Below are 15,975 nucleotides of genomic sequence, written 5' to 3' on the forward strand. Positions count from 1 at the left end.
GCAATTACGACGAGTAAAGCTGGGTACAATTTAAGCTAAAACGGCTTGCCATAATGACGTGCTTACGTCCAGATCGATACAGAACGTGCTCTCGCTTTTAGAACCAGCATGTGTACGTGAAACGTCATTGTTTACGCGCAGTTACAGGAAGCTTGTCAGAGGTTGACGGATCTGTCAAACAGAAAGGAGAAAAGTTTGAAAACCTTTATATTTCTTATCACAGTGCGGGAAAAAACAGTGTATTACTGGCCCGGTTATGTGATTATACTGAATTATTTCAGGAATTAAAAAAGTTTTGTTCAAAGTATTTATTTTAGAAGACGATCAGGCTACAGAGGAGAAAAGCAAGATCATGCGGTCAAATCAGGTCCCGCACCGCCGCGATCCCACAACATTTTAAAGTTTTCCACGGATTTAATACAAAAAAAAAGGCTACAAAGTGCTTATTTTCAGGCTTCTGCAGAATGTGGTCTTCACACAGCAGACATCTGATCTCTGGATTTAGCAGGTCTGGCACGTCTCTACTGTTGAGAGGTTCATGCATGTTGGTCAGAGGTGCGTATGTTCTCTCGATGTTTGTACTGTAAGTGATACACACCACACGTCTAAGTTTGCAGAACATTTACTGCTGTTGATAATGACCAGTTTTCTATGATTTGCATATTCTACACGCTAATCGTCCCCACTGTCTTTGTTTCAGAGTTGAGCACCTCTGTTAAAACTCTACAGTATGACCTGAAAAAATCAGACATATCTAAGTCTGGCAATAGGAAGCTATTCTTTGACACTCATGCAATGGTCCGACTGCTTGAGGAAAGCGGTAAGATTGCTTTTCCGTGTTTCTAAAATGTTCTGGCAAAGTCTAGGTCAGTGATTCATCAAAATGATCTGTGTCCTTTCAGGTTTCATGACCCAGCAGGCGGAGGTCATTGTCAATATGATGGTGAAAACCACAAATTCAAACATGGACGTTACGTACGGTGACATGGCCACCAAGACACAGCAGGTGAGATTTCTATTATCTTTTCATGCTGCTGTGATCACTTATTGATTTAGCTCATGTATTCAGCTTTTGATAAGGTTTAAGTGACGGTTAAGTGATTGATTCATGGCAAAAGTTGGCAAACAATTACCAAAGTTGATCATGACATTATGTTTTTAATGTAGGCTACACATAAAAAAATAAAAATAAACTTGCGTTGGCTGCCTGTTGTTGTCTATACAGCTTCCCTCATAGCAGAGCCCAGGTCGAACAAGTTATTCTTCTTGACTATTTTTGTTTTACAGGAAATCATGTTACAGAAAGTCATGTCTCATATCACCGCTGTGAAAAAGGACATGATCATTCTTGAGAAGAGTGAATTCTCAGCATTGTTGGCAGACAATGAGGTGAGACCTCTTATCTATTATCAGACCATTTGTTATCTATTATTATCATCACCCACTCGATTTGTATACTTGCATTATTTGTAAGTTTGGGGTCAGTGAATTTTTTTAAAAATGTTTTTTGAAAGAAGTCTCTTATGCTCACCAAGTCTGCATTTATTTGATAAAAAATACAGTAAAAACAGTAATGTGAAATATTACAATCAATGTTTCTATTTGAATATATTTTCAAATGTAATTTATTCCTTTGATGGCAAAGCTGAATTTTCAGCATCATTACTCCAGTCTTCAGTCTTCAGAAATCATTATAATATGATGATTTGGTGCTCAAGAAACATTTCTTACTATCAATGTTGAAGACGCTTGTGCTTTTTAATATTTTTGTGTAAATCTTGATACATTTTTTCAGGATTCTGTGATAAATAGAAAGTTCCAAAGAACAGCATTTATTTCAAATAGAAATCATTTGGAACATTATAAATGTCTTTTGATAAATTGATTGTGTCCTTGCTGATTAATTATTAATTTCTTTTAAAAAAAATCTTACTGAACCTAAACTTTTGAATGTTAGTGTATATAAATAAATATAAATATTACTTTATGCCGTCTGAATCTCTTGTCTCGGTAAATTCAAATAAATAATGTAACAGTAGCTGTGAAATAAAAAGTGATGCCTTTTTTTGAATAAGGTCATTATTTGGTTTGCCTTGAATCCCTCAATTGGTACATCACCTAATAAAGAAGTATTATGTATCTTATTTCCTTTACAGAAAATCAAGGTTGAGCTATCACAGCTAAAGTTACAACTCACTGTAAGTTAATGGAAAAACAACTTTTTGATAAAAAAAAAAAAAAAAAGGTTTTACTTTGCTATTCAGACCTTAAATACACAGCCCCTGACCATACAAAATTACTGGGTACTCTAGTTATTACAGTTTTACATTTCGTTTTGTGCTGCAGGATGTGATAAGCAAAAGGCGTGCAGATACCATTTTGGATTTGAACATAGAGAAAAGCCGTGTAAAGGAGATGGTAAGTACAGCAAGATCAAAGACTCGCTAGAAAAACAGCTTTGAAAGCTTCATCGTCTCTGGAAACCAAAGATGTGTTAGTTATTAGAGCTGGAAGTTACATATGCTTTAACTGAGATGTGTTGGCTCTTGGTGCAGACGGTAGACTTTGACAGAAAACTTATTGGGACCAGGAATGAATTGATGGAAATGGTGAGAAGTACAAGCATTTAGGACAATAATATCTTATTTCATTTTTTGTATGAAACATTTTATAAAACTAGAGCTGCTTTCTTAGCATTCTGAGCAGGATCGGCATGTGACAGAGACCAACATGAAAATCGACACAGAAGTGGCTGGCCTGAAGACTATGCTGGAGGCACATAAACTAGATACTATCAAATATCTTGCAGGTAAAAGTGTCAAGATCACATATTTGCAATTTGAAAAACAATTTGAAAAAGTTGTACATCTGTCGGACTAGTCATACAGGGTGTTTGCAGTCCTCAAGTTCATTTTGTCTTTTTCACAAGTCTGGAATGAGGCTGAAACTTATTGTTGAGCTTATTTATTTTATGAAGGCCCAAAATGAGGCTGCAAGTAAAATAAAAAAAGACTCGGCCAGTGGTGGACTGCAGCTGCTGTATGTATATTGTATGTTGTATGTAGTTTGCGTGATGTCTGTATATTGTATGTTTATACTTTTTTTGTTTACACACATTGTTTTTCCTCATTTTTCAAATACAATATGGAATATTTTGTTATTTTTCTTGATTGTACACTTGAATTATCAGTAAATTAAATTGATATATAGTATATTGAGCTTTAATATTTTGATAGTGTATGACTACTTTGATGACTACTTGCTAGTGTATAAAACATTTGTTTATTTGCAGATGACTGAACTAATCCTAAACATAATTCATTGATCAGTACATTAAAAATCAAGTATTACTCAAGTGAAATTAAAAAAAGGAGTACTTTTACTGAAGTAATGTCTTATTAGAATATCTGTACTTTTACTCAAGTACTTTGTCCACCACTGGTCTCGGCAAAGATAGTGTGTTCATTAAGTTCCGTCTCAAGGACCTGCCGTACACGCAGCTGCAGAATGTCCATGTTACATTAATCATACCGATAAAGAGGTCAAGATGAATTTTTCAAGATGAGTTATTCAAATAACTGGTCAGTAAGAGACTGTTTCAGAATTTATTTTCATTCATGATTTATTTTTGTAATTCTTCTAGGTTCAGTATTCACGTGTCTCACAGTAGTACTTGGATTCTATCGGATATGGATGTGAACACCAGGAGACATTGTTCTTCCTAAAAAAAACTCTCTCATCAGGCATTGGTCATAAGAAGAGCTGTGATATTCACAGTCATCCTCTAGGAGCAAATGTCCGTTCTTGCTTTATTAGGATATCAAGTTCTATTAGAAAAATAAATCATATTTACATATCTACATCAACAGTGCAACATCTTGCATTAGGATCATGAAGTTCAAGCTTATTTACACCAATGTCAACAGCTTGAATGAAGCCTAAGAAGCAGAAGTTGTCATAGTTGGGTAAACTTCTATAGCGGTGAAGGGGAGATGACTGCAAATATAATTTTTTAATTATTACAGATTCTTCTTTTGCTATTGGAGCAGAGTTTCCACGACATTCCAAGAGGGAAAAGTAATGAGATTGATTACATTGGTCAGAAGAAAGATGTCAAATTTGCCATCACTCCCTCAGCTGTTGTGTTAGCACAGCAAGGTTGGTTTTTTGGGGGTTTTTTTTGACTAGGTAATATAACAATATAAAGCGTTATAAATGTGTATTACATTTTTTTTATATGAAAAACTTTACTAGATTTGAGATGTTGATAACTGTGGAAACACAAAATCAGTCTGAAAAAGGTCCATGCTGAAACAAGAAGGTGTGAAGTACATTATACATCAATGATTCAAGCAACTAAATACACATTCACCTTCACAATTTACAAATTTGTAGCCGTTTTTAGAACAAACAGCAATTAACTTTGTATTCATTTATGTTGTGTATGTTATGTTGTGTTGTCATTTTAAGTGAACTGAATTATCTTCAGCACAGCTGTGTGTGACAAACAGCTGGATGATGTCATATAAAGTGCCTTGGGTAATTTTGGCAGTTGTGTAATGATTAAAGTACATTACATGACATTTGTCATATTTTTGGATGGTTGGGATTGTTGCCAGAATAAACGAGTTTACAATACATAGATCATTTGACTAAAAGGTGAGACACGAGATGTCCAAAAATTGCATTCATGATAATATGATTCTGATTCAACGAAAGTCAAAGTGAATATGATGAATTCTGAATAATAAAAGTCTAGTCTTCTTGAATTCTCTTTGTGTACCTGTTTTGTGAAGTCAAATATGAAAGTTACTCCAGTACACTAGAAGGCAGTATGATGAAGATGAACTCGAGTCGCAGGCGCTGAACGATGAAGAAAAGAGTGCCGTGTTCCTCTCAAGCTCACGTGGGAATTGACATGTAATGTGCATCTCTGTTTTGGTAGGTTACGTTTTGTTGTGGTTTATTATATGTAATTTTGGTGGCCGCAAATTCAGTTATCAAATTAATTTATCCAGCGGTCAACTAGTTTTAGCCGCTTCAGGCAGTTTCTGTGGCAACTAACTGGTTCCAATGTGTAACGTATTAGTCTGTAGAGTTAGAATGATTCTGTTAACTGTAATCTCAACAAATCTTATCTTTGAGCGAGCGAGACATATCAGTTGTATATTTTAATAAACGTCAGTATTATGAATGTCAGGTTCATCACAGTTCACCCAATAATTAAAATTATGTCATTAATTACTCAAATCCGTAAGACTTAGTTCATCTTCGGAACACAAATGATGATATTTTTGATGGAATCTGAGAGCTTTCTGTCCCTCCATTGACAGCTACGCGAGTACCACTTTGACGCTTAAAAAGTTCATAAGGGATTGTAAAACTAATCCATATGAATTGAGCAGTTTAATCAAAATTTCCTGAAGAGACTAGTCGCTTTTTTATGGTGAACAGATTTAATTTAGGCTTTTATTCATATAAACATTCATCTGCTCACACATCAGTTGTGGTAAACAGAAGCTCAAGCATGTTCGCTTGACGTGCGAGAACCAATGATGTTTATTCTCGTGTTACGAAGCCCGTTTAAGCTTCAGCAAGAACCAATGAGGTTTGTTCTCGCATCAAGCAGGTTCGGTTGAGCTTCTGTTTATGTTCACTGATCAATTTTTATATGTGAATAATAGCCTAAATTTAATCTGTTCATCATATAAAGTAATAACGTTTCTTCAAAAAATTTGGACTAAACCGCTCAATTCATATGGACTAGTTTTACGATCTCTTTATGATCTTTTTGAAGTGTCAAAGTGGTACTCGCGTAGCTTCCTATGGAGGGACAGAAAGCTCTCAGATTTCATCAGAAAGATCTTCATTTGTGTTCCGACGATGAACGAAAGTCTTACGGTTTGGAACGACAAGAGGATGAGTAATTAATGACACAATTTTCATTTTTAGGTGAACTATCCCTTTAAACTGGACCTTTAATGACAATCCCAAGCTACTTTTATGGTTGGATGAAACTTAAGTGAAATTTTAGATTGTGTGCTGTTGTGGGGAAGGGCAATTACTTTGCTGTGTTTGTTCTTTACAGCTGCAGTACGCAGAATGTGATGCTGCTTAGTGCTTAATTATAACTCTCATTCTTTTCAGACCCAAAGTACATCACTATCTCCTGAGAGAAGATGACAGATGCTTTCAGTAGCAACAGTGAGGAAGTTCTTCAGCGCACTGTCAATGTGTCCACCATCACAAGCAGCCATGCTGGAAATTTGATGAAGCTGTATCAAATAGCTGAGACATGTGATTTTGTCACTAGTAATCAATTCACGAAGGCAAGACAACATCTTTCGAAATCATCTGCCATGTTTACTGAAACCATTTGTCCAGCTGATCTATTAAAGATATAAATATGTCCTGTTTTTATCACAGGTAGCCTTACAGTTTCCAGATGAACTACTTCCTGATGCCGTCCGGGTCTCTGCAGAAATAGAGAATGAAACCAAAGCCAAGACATACATTTTAGGAGATACATCCTATGGCAGGTAAGAACCCTGTTGTTTCATTTACATTACAAGAAAATCATATGTAATACCACAATGTAACCACTAAATGCCTGTATAGCCCCTACATATTTTATATTTTTAAGACTTTTCTAATCATGTCCTCATTTTTTGTGTATTTATATAGCAAGTGGCATAAAAAGTACGAAGTTTCATACCATTCTGATGAAACATAAATTGTAAAAATTAAAAATTATTACCAAAAGATATTGTGTGGCTAATTCTGACTTCCAGACCTGTTTATTTCCTTTTCAGCTGTTGTGTGGATGAGGTAGCAGCAGAACATGTTAAAGCAGACTGTATAGTGCATTATGGGCCATCTTGCCTTAGCCCATGCAGACGACTTCCTCTTCTGCATGTGTTTGGGAAAAGACCTATAGATGTCCAGCAGTGTGTTGCAGCCTTTAAAGAGCTTTACCCTGACCGCCAAAGTCATGTGATCATACTGTATGATGTCACCTATTCACATGCTATAGGTAATTGTTACTTGTCAATCTGTGCACATGGGTGTCCAATCCTACTGCTGGGGGGCGAGTGTTGTGCAGAGTTGAGCTCCAACGTTCCCCAACACACCTGCCTTGAAGTTATTTCTCGGCCTGTATCTGAAATTGTCCCCTATTCACTATTCCCTATCAGTCCACAAATATAGTACTCTTAAAAGAGCGAATAAAGTAAGCAACTTCAAGTGAATATTTTACATTTAATGGGTTTGACTGACAAAAAAGTTTTCAGTTGTGCATTATGGGATTAAATAATTGTACTTGATAATGTCTGCTATGGTTTCAGACACCACTACACCAATGGCTGTCCCATCAAATAGAGCTGCTTCAGGTGTGACTAATTTGGATTGGAGCTAAACTCTGTGTGTTTGTGGCCCTGCAGGAGCAGGACACCTCTGATTTAATACCATTGTGAATGTTATAATTTATCATTTAATTTATATCATCTTTCCTCAGGTGATCTCAGGATGCTTTTGTGTGATATCTACCCCAATGTTGCGGTATCTCTTCTAAAAACAGATTATTCCTGCGGTGCTGAACTGATACAGGACAGCTGTGTGAACAGTGATCACTTGAATTCACAGGATGATAGAGTCATTTTTAAATTCGGCAGACAGTTTAGTGTAAAAAAGGGGCAGAGTGTTGATGATTACAGTATGTTCTACATTGGCCAGGAAGGCCTGACTCTGACAAACTTCATGATGACCTGGAACCATTGTGCCTTCAGCTCATTTAATCCAGAAACGTGCACAGGACGGGTGGAATCAGTTAAAATCAACAAGGCACTGATGAAACGCTATTATGCCATTGAGCGGGCTAAAGATGCCAGTGTGGTGGGCATTTTGGTGGGCACCCTGGGTGTCGCTAACTATCTGACCATCATAGAGCAGCTGAAAGACATTATTCACAAAGCAGGCAAGAAGACCTATATGTTTGCTATGGGAAAGATCAATGTTCCCAAGCTCGCCAACTTCTTGGAAGTTGATGTTTACGTGCTGGTTGCCTGCCCAGAGAACTCACTGCTGGATTCAAGTGAATTCTACAGACCTGTGGTGACTCCCTTCGAGATGGAGTTGGCTTGCAATAAGCAAAGAGAGTGGACTGGAGAATATATCACAGACTTCAGAGATTTACTGCCTGGTATGACATTGCATCATTTTAACAAATCATACTATAGAGCACTAGAAAAGCATTGTGATATTGATATTGTGTTGCTTATGGGCTTTGAATGATGTCAGTATATGTGTCCATGGCTGCGTTCCAGTCCAAAATTGTCATGCCCTTCACTCGCTAACTTCCCTCCGTCTCGTTCACTCGGATGTACGTCATTGCTTACGTTGCATGAGTGCCCACTACTGGCGGAACCTTTGCAATAGGCTGAATTGGAATATGCTAATCCCTTAATCACTTAGAATCCACTATGGGGTTGATTTATTATTTATTTATTTTTACCTTACAAAATTGTTTAATGCAGCATTCTATATGTATATAGGTGTGTTTTAGTTGTTTAATTTTTTTTTTTTATAATTATTATATCAGAGTTGTTTGTGGTGGGGTAAATTAAACGCAGTATGCGTTGACGTCACAATGTGCATGTCTAAAATTGGACTGGAACGCAGCCCATATGTAGTATCATTCTGAGCATCTAATGAGAAACCTTTATTATAGGTGGAAGCAGTCATGTGGTTTTCCCTGAACCAAACGAGTCTGCCATTGAGGAAGAGAGCACAGATGTCTCTCTTATCACAGGAGCTCTGCGAGCCTGTTCCACCACCTCCTCATCTGAGTTAATAAATGGCACAGAGTTTTCTTCACTTGTGCCCAGGAATCAGACTCTCACTGTGGCCAATACTAACACTGCAGGTATAGAGTCTGAGGCCATACTGAACTGTAGTTGTGGTAGCAATTCTGCCACTTTTTTAATAAAACGTTTGATTCATGCAAATGCAGAATATAATCAGGATCTTTTTGTTTTGCAGCATCATTTTTGGCTGGCCGTAGTTGGCAGGGACTGGAGCCCAAACTGGGGCAGACGCCAGTGTTGAAAGCTGTGGAGGGACGGAGAGGCATTGCAATCGCTTATGAGGAGGAGGGTGTGGGTAATAAAGATGCTTTAACATCTCCTCAAAAATCATAACACTCACTTACTATTAGACTGTCACAGGAAATCATCTAAGGACTATCTTCACACTCACATTTTGAAGAGGATTTAATTGTCAGTAATAATACCTTTTTTGGGGACACATTTTAAGTCTTGATAATAGCAAGTGTTTCTTTTGCTGCTGGTCAAATATCAAGGAAGGTAAATTAATACTTGTTAAATATAAGAATGTGAAGTTCTATTGTGCTACTAATATGGTAGCAATCTATAGAATAATAGAAGAAAAATGTAACTGATGTCAATGTGCTTTAATGTTGTCTTGTTTTAAATGTTATATTCAAACAGAATAAAACTCATTTTTCTGGATTTATTAAAATATGACCTCAGTGTATGATTTGGTCTGACATATACTATACAATCAAAGTGGGATGAGCATGAGCAAGCTCTGGCCTGAGTTTAACAATATTAATGTTTAAAAACAAATTGACCTGAAAATACTGTTTAAATTTAAGCATGTCAAATATGTGTAAAACAGCACATTAGTTGTAACTATTTGTTGAACATTCATTTACATTTCTGATCCCCATTAAGTGCTTTGACAAAGGTTGATGGGAATATGCCAATCTTCCCGTTGCACTGACCCTCAAGCCACTCATCATTGACTGAAAATGAAAGAAAAATCAGAAATTCATCTCAAGAATGCCTTAGGTCATTGTCATACTGTATTTTATGTCCATATTAGTGAAATACAAGTATCACAGTGTCAGTTCCTACCTTTTGAAAGAATTGTGATGATGTTTCCCTGTTTGAAACCCAGATCCTCTGGGGTAGTAGAGTCATAAGAGTAAAGAGCAACCACTTTCTCATGAGGCACACTTTTACCCTTTCGGACAGTAGTTTTGGGAAGGGACAAAAAAATAAATGTTGGGGTTTAGTTACTGGCAAAGCTGTTTTAGATTAATATTACTATTTGTAAGGTATAGTGACACTCAGCTGTTATATGTCTAAGCTATATTATGTGGTCATTTGATCCTGTGTGAGGGTAGATGAGTCAAGCTCTGTCAAGTCTTTACCTCTGTCACTGAACACCACAGCGTAAGACGGCCATCCTTCACACTATTCCACACAGCCTCCATTTCAGAGTCCTCAATAATCACCCTCTCATCCGAGCCTTCCTTTGCAAAACTGAAAGGTACATTACAACCACATTTTATTTCTCCCTGAAATATCTTAATACAGTGCTGGGAATGTTATAACTTGTATAGTTACCGTAAAGTTAACGTTGACGCAGGCAGCTTGAGTTTAGAGCTTATCATCTGAAGAATGACTCCATATGGTTGTCCAGGTGCAATACTGATAGCAATGGTGAACTGAAAGTGTACTTTCACAACGCAGCCTGAGAATTCACTAGCGTTACTAGTCTGTGAGGAATATAGACAAGCTTGAGAAATAATTCCTATATCTAAAAAAAGTTGGCTTTTTGATATTCAATGGAAGCATTGTTTGATAGTTATGTTAGTTGATATCAGGTTACAGTTAATAGACTGTGATTATGTTGTACGTAATGAAATACTGAACCTTTCCATTCACAGTTTTCAGGCCGTCTGTACCCACTGGTCTACTAGGTGCTGCTCTTCTTGGTGGAGCTGGTATATCATCATTTTCATTTACTGGTTCAATCTATAAGATGTTGATTTTTTTTTTTTTTTATAATGTAGGACAAAAAAAAGTAATTTAGCTCAATTAAACGGGAGTAGCTTTTGAACATGGATCTCAACAACAGCATCTAAGTGGTTTGAGTTATAAATCTATATACAGTTCATCTCTGTGCTGTTTTGGAAAACTGCATATTCGTTCAAAAGGCAATTACCTGTACTGGTTTTGATGTCATTGTAACAATATCCAAGGGTTCAAGGAAATTATAAGGTACAAGACCTCGCTGGAAATAACCAGAAAACAAAACAAACAATTAAACAGAAAATATGGCATTATTCTCTCTGCTTATACACTCACTGGCCACTTAGGTACACCTTAGGTACTGCCGGGCTGGACCCCCTTTTGCCTTAAGAACTGCCTTAAATCTTCATGGCATAGATTCAACAAGGTGCTAGAAACATTCCTCAGAGATTTTGGTCTATCTTGTCATGATAGCATCATCCAGTTGCTGCAGATTTGTGGGCTGCACATCCATGATGCGTATCTCCTGTTCCACCACATCTCAAAGGTGCTCTAGAATTTTGATGATTTGAGCTTTCTGACATGGCGTGTTACCCTGTTGGAAGTAGCCATCAGAGGATGGGTCACTGAGGTCATAAAGGGATGGATATGGTCAGCAACAATACTCAGTTTGGCTGTGGCGTTTAAACAATGCCCAATTAGTACTAAGTGAGTACAAGAAAAAAAATATCCCCCACACCATTACACCACCAGCCTGAACCGATGATACAAGGCAGGATGGATCCATGCTTTCATATTGTTTACGCCAAATTCTGACCCTACAATCTAAATCAGACCAGACAACGTTTTTCTGATCTCCAATTTTGGTGAGCTCGTGTGAATTGTAGCCTCAGTTTCCTGTTATTAGCTGACAGGAGTGGGACCCAGTGTGATCTTCTACTGCTGCATCTGCTTCAAAGTTCGACGTGTTGTGCGTTCAGGGATGCTCTTCTGCAGACCTCGGTTGTAACGAGTCCTTATTTGAATTACTGTTGTATTTACTGACATTAAGCCATTTTCACCCACAGAACTGCCGCTCACTGGATATTTCTGTTTCTGTACCATCTGGCACCAACAACCACTCCACCCACGTTCAGTCACTTAAATCACCTTTCTTCCCCATTCTGATTCTCAGTTTTAACTTCAGCAGATCATATGTCTATTAGTTGCTGCCATGTGATTGACTGATTAGATATTTGCATTAACGAGCAGTTGAACAGGTGTACCTTATAAAGTGGCCGGTGAGTGTATGTTGATATTAGCATGCCACTGGAATGTTCTTTTGACATTGAACTCCAGCTCTCATGTCTGTTCTCATTTACTGCCCTCTATGATAATTCACCAAAAATGTACCTTCTCATTGAAAACAACAGATGCCCAGTTGTCTGCTCCTTTCTGAAGAACAAAGACAATGTTTCCAGGCAACACAGCCAGCTCTTCTTTGGTCTCAGGAACAAACTCATAGAGAACAGTGTGCGGTGCACCTTCAAATACCCTGTTGATAATGACATTTACATTTACTTTCTTAAAGGGATAGTTCACCCAAAAATTACAATTCTGTCATCATTTACTCACACTCAAGTTTATATCTTAAAAAATATATTTTGAAAAATGTCGGTATCCAAACAGTTTGTAGCCATTGACTTCCACAGTATTTTTTTTTCCAAGTCAATGGCTACTGTGAACTGTTTGGTTACCTACATTCTTCAAAATATTTTTTTTCAGCAGAGGAATGAAATTCATTCAGGTTTGGAACAACCTGAGGATGATGACTGAATTTTCATTTTTGGGTGAACTATCCCAGACACTTGATATACACACAGCAAAACAATGCAAAAACTCCATAAACTGCTTTTAAAAGTATTAGAGAGTTTGAGGTTTATATGCATTAAATAATGTTCTTCATTTTGAACATGACCTTAAATTATTTTTACCTTAGTACTTCTGGGACTTTTGGTGTAGAAGGTATATTGTCAACCTAAACAATACACAGATTATGTGGTCATTAAAATAACAGTTTTAAGCATTAACATACCTTCACACCTCTTTCAGTTATTCTTATTTCATATTACTGTTAACTCAATTCTTTTGTTAACTCACTTGTTACCAACACTACTTACTTGAGGCTGAAGTGGAGCAAAACCAGAAAACTCATCTGCGGGTACAATAGAAGATACAACCTATGAAAAAAAAAAACCCCACTAGTCTTAATCAGTTTTGTCTAATTTAATGGCCAAATAGAAAAGGGATCATTTCAGTAGCTGGACAAAAGTTTTAGTGATTGCACACTGTATTAATTTGATAATGGTGGGTACCTTGGCTTTTCCAAGATAGTCCTTTTTCTCCAGCTCTGCCACATAGTGCTTATTGGGTTTGAATAGCAGCCCTACTCGAATCTCTACCAGAGGAAAGAGCTTCTGCTTCTGGAAAGAGGAAATCACAATGTATAGACCTTTTAAAACAATGCATCAAGACAACCACAGCATACAATTCATGCTGTGTTGCACTAGTTTACCTTTTAAGGTTATCCTGATGCAACAGTTTTAAAATATGTCATTTTAAATGCTTTATATTAAAATACTTACGAAGAATGACACATGCACACTGATGAAGCAGTTCTTATTAATTTTGTCCTTCCTGAAACTTACACAACTTCCTACAAATCCTAACTAGAACCACTGATTATGCAACAAATTATGCAATTTAACCAATTTTTAGTTAGGAAAACTGCAATATGTTACAAAAGAACAACAGCACACATGAGAGCACACTTTAGATTTGAGATAAACTTCAGAACTGGCTTTATATAATAATAATAATAAAATAATAATAAAAAATGCATCCAGTGTGCAGTTATTCAGTTCATCCATTTAGGGTGGCAACTTTATACGGCTGCATTTCTGTCAGTAATTTTCATTAATATGAATTTATGTTTAAAATTCTAGTACTGATAATTATGTAAAGTGGAACACTTTAGCAGTTACAGACCAGTATGGCATCCAGAGCATGGTCAATATGGCTGAATTTGGCATCTGCCCTCAGGCTCAGAGCTGTAAGAAGATTTTCTTGAGCTTTCTCCCATTTTCCCAACTGAGCCTGTACCAGCCCTATGTTGTGCAGCACCTAAATGTTACATGGGACAAAACAACGGCATCAGAGAATGGACTGGGAGCTTGTTGTTTCAACTTTTGCTTTAGCATTATGGGGGAAAAGTCATGCTAAATACAGTACGTGTTAAATAAGCCATCAAGTGCATCACTTGGAATAAATCAATGAGTCATTCACATCACATCTATTAGTGTATAAAATCAATAAAGGTGAAAAACTAGATTCTATACACATTGTTTAATGCATGGCACAACTCTTGTCTTACCTCACAAGCATACAGTTTATATCTCAACCCCAGAGGTTTGTAATCTATTAGTTGATTTCCTCTTAACTGCTTAAACGCCTGTTGGAAATCTAGAAGAGACTCTTCAAACCTGTAGACACAATTATGAAGATGAAGAAGCGGCAGAACATTTCATCAAGAGAAACAATGTGCTGGGCTGTCCCTTATGCAAAAGAAAATATATTTTCTTAAATATTAATTATCAATATATTAAATTATTTAATGTATATTGAATAAAAAAATACATAAGGAATTGCAGCTTTTCCTACTGAAAAATGTGACAATATATTTACTTATATCGCAATGTATGCCATTTTATATTCATTAATATCATTCATAGTATATTATGTAGCCTACATGAGATAAAATGTGGTACTGTGTGTGTGTGTGTGTGTGTGTATAAATATATTTGAACATATATGTACTATATACATTTATATGGGAACATGTATGTGCAATATACAGTAGCCTACTGTGCAAAAGTCTTAGGCATGTTAATAATAATACATGGTCAATGTATATATTGAAGTATATTGGAAAATATAAGCACTAGTTTTCCATTTATGGAAATGTATTATTTAATATATTGCAAAATATTTTCCCGTATATTTTTGTTTGGTAAGGGGTGGTGCCCTTTTTTGAACTATAATAAAAGCATACAATATTTCTTAATGTGTCATGAAGAGATGGTAATGACCTTACCTTTCCTTTTTGTAGAATGTAACTCCTCTCTGAAAAAAGGCCACTGCTAGGTGTTCATCTTTGCCAATACTTCCATCAAATGCCTTAGGATGTATGACAGAAACAAAAGTTCCCCGTAAAGAGTGAAACCACTTTTTACTTCCCTTTTTTACAGCCACAAACTTTTGTTTAAGTAGTAAAAACATCTTCAAATCAATTTAAAGAGCATAGTATTCTGATTGTTGTTTTCTTAAGTAGTATAAAACACTGAATCTGCCCGGTAACTGTACCTTTTCAGCTTCATCTAACTCATCGTTGTTCAAGTAAAGACAGCCAATGTTGAAGGCAATCTTGGAGTTTTTCTCCTCGATGTTGAGGAATATCCTGAGAGCAGAGTCTGGGTCTCTTTGCTCCACACAAGCCACGGCCTCGTCCCACTGACGGAGAGTGCTTACAAATGACATGCTCCCCCAGGAAACTATTACCAATGAACAAATGAACGCTGTTCTTCTCTATTGTGAGCCCAGTAGAGGGAATCTGAAAGTTTTCTTAGAGAACAAGCCCATCCCCTCCTCTGAGAGAGAGGAAGTGATCAGCTTCACATGTCACTTGCTTCTTTATTTGTTGTTTCCTCACTTGTTTGAGTAAGTTCACTTTTTTTTTTTTTTTTTTTTTTTTTTGTGGTGTTAGTAAGGCATAGGCTACTTATTAATAAGTTAATCTAACAGAAGGTAGCAGGCTCTTATTTTGTTAGTTATGCTTTTAAGAGTGAGGCATGTTTTGTCTCTACACAAAGAGTGCTGTGGCGTCATGATACAATGATTGGATCAGATGGTAATATAGCATGATACATGACACATTCACATACCATGGGACTAAATGATTACCAATAATGTACTTTTGTATTTAGATGGTATTCCAATGCTAATAAAAAAAATCTAACAACAACATGTCCTAAAAATCAAGGTCATTATTATAGACAAGCATGTTTGCATATGCATCATTTTCTGATTAAGGTTAAGCCTTTAC

General features: G+C 36.6%; 3 protein-coding genes across 3 annotated transcripts; 2 read left to right on the top strand and 1 right to left on the bottom strand.

The window, feature by feature from the left end:
• The first annotated feature begins 126 nt into the window (after positions 1-126).
• mcur1 (mitochondrial calcium uniporter regulator 1) lies at positions 127-4,769 on the top strand. Its single transcript, XM_084109452.1, has 9 exons — positions 127-555; positions 701-820; positions 903-1,006; positions 1,288-1,389; positions 2,157-2,198; positions 2,347-2,418; positions 2,556-2,609; positions 2,695-2,809; positions 3,644-4,769. Exons 1-9 carry the CDS (start codon positions 465-467, stop codon positions 3,697-3,699), a joined length of 756 nt encoding a protein of 251 aa, XP_083965578.1. The 5' UTR covers positions 127-464; the 3' UTR covers positions 3,700-4,769.
• Positions 4,770-4,819: 50 nt separating this feature from the next.
• Positions 4,820-9,300, top strand: dph2 (diphthamide biosynthesis 2). The gene is made up of 7 exons (XM_084109448.1): positions 4,820-4,941; positions 6,148-6,329; positions 6,427-6,539; positions 6,813-7,033; positions 7,514-8,197; positions 8,726-8,920; positions 9,037-9,300. The coding sequence occupies exons 2-7, from the start codon at positions 6,180-6,182 to the stop codon at positions 9,192-9,194; spliced, it is 1,521 nt and encodes a 506-aa protein (XP_083965574.1). The 5' UTR covers positions 4,820-4,941; positions 6,148-6,179; the 3' UTR covers positions 9,195-9,300.
• A 151-nt stretch (positions 9,301-9,451) lies between these two features.
• ncf2 (neutrophil cytosolic factor 2) lies at positions 9,452-15,808 on the bottom strand. Its single transcript, XM_084109449.1, has 14 exons — positions 15,237-15,808; positions 14,968-15,050; positions 14,248-14,356; positions 13,863-13,997; positions 13,190-13,297; positions 12,995-13,054; positions 12,809-12,852; positions 12,228-12,369; positions 11,029-11,097; positions 10,737-10,838; positions 10,428-10,579; positions 10,232-10,343; positions 9,933-10,041; positions 9,452-9,820 (listed from the first exon to the last, which is right to left on the bottom strand). Exons 1-14 carry the CDS (start codon positions 15,408-15,410, stop codon positions 9,723-9,725), a joined length of 1,497 nt encoding a protein of 498 aa, XP_083965575.1. The 5' UTR covers positions 15,411-15,808; the 3' UTR covers positions 9,452-9,722.
• Positions 15,809-15,975: the final 167 nt, after the last annotated feature.

The sequence above is a fragment of the Abramis brama genome (genome assembly GCF_963993115.1).
Source record: "Abramis brama genome assembly, chromosome: 3".
In the NCBI taxonomy this organism is placed as follows: Eukaryota; Metazoa; Chordata; class Actinopteri; order Cypriniformes; family Leuciscidae; genus Abramis; species Abramis brama.

What these genes read in the sequence shown, in the direction of transcription:
- mcur1 (XM_084109452.1), top strand. Translation starts at nt 465, where the DNA reads ATGTGGTCTTCACACAGCAGACATCTGATCTCTGGATTTAGCAGGTCT. An exon ending in TGGCCACCAAGACACAGCAG is followed by an intron (nt 1,007 to 1,287) that starts GTGAGATTTCTA and finishes TTTGTTTTACAG; the next exon opens with GAAATCATGTTACAGAAAGT. An exon ending in GGAATGAATTGATGGAAATG is followed by an intron (nt 2,610 to 2,694) that starts GTGAGAAGTACA and finishes CTGCTTTCTTAG; the next exon opens with CATTCTGAGCAGGATCGGCA.
- dph2 (XM_084109448.1), top strand. Translation starts at nt 6,180, where the DNA reads ATGACAGATGCTTTCAGTAGCAACAGTGAGGAAGTTCTTCAGCGCACT. An exon ending in CTAGTAATCAATTCACGAAG is followed by an intron (nt 6,330 to 6,426) that starts GCAAGACAACAT and finishes TTTTTATCACAG; the next exon opens with GTAGCCTTACAGTTTCCAGA. An exon ending in GGAGATACATCCTATGGCAG is followed by an intron (nt 6,540 to 6,812) that starts GTAAGAACCCTG and finishes TTTCCTTTTCAG; the next exon opens with CTGTTGTGTGGATGAGGTAG.
- ncf2 (XM_084109449.1), bottom strand. Translation starts at nt 15,410, where the DNA reads ATGTCATTTGTAAGCACTCTCCGTCAGTGGGACGAGGCCGTGGCTTGT. An exon ending in TTGCTCCACTTCAGCCTCAA is followed by an intron (nt 12,853 to 12,994) that starts GTAAGTAGTGTT and finishes TGTATTGTTTAG; the next exon opens with GTTGACAATATACCTTCTAC. An exon ending in CTGTTGTTTTCAATGAGAAG is followed by an intron (nt 11,098 to 12,227) that starts GTACATTTTTGG and finishes GGTTATTTCCAG; the next exon opens with CGAGGTCTTGTACCTTATAA.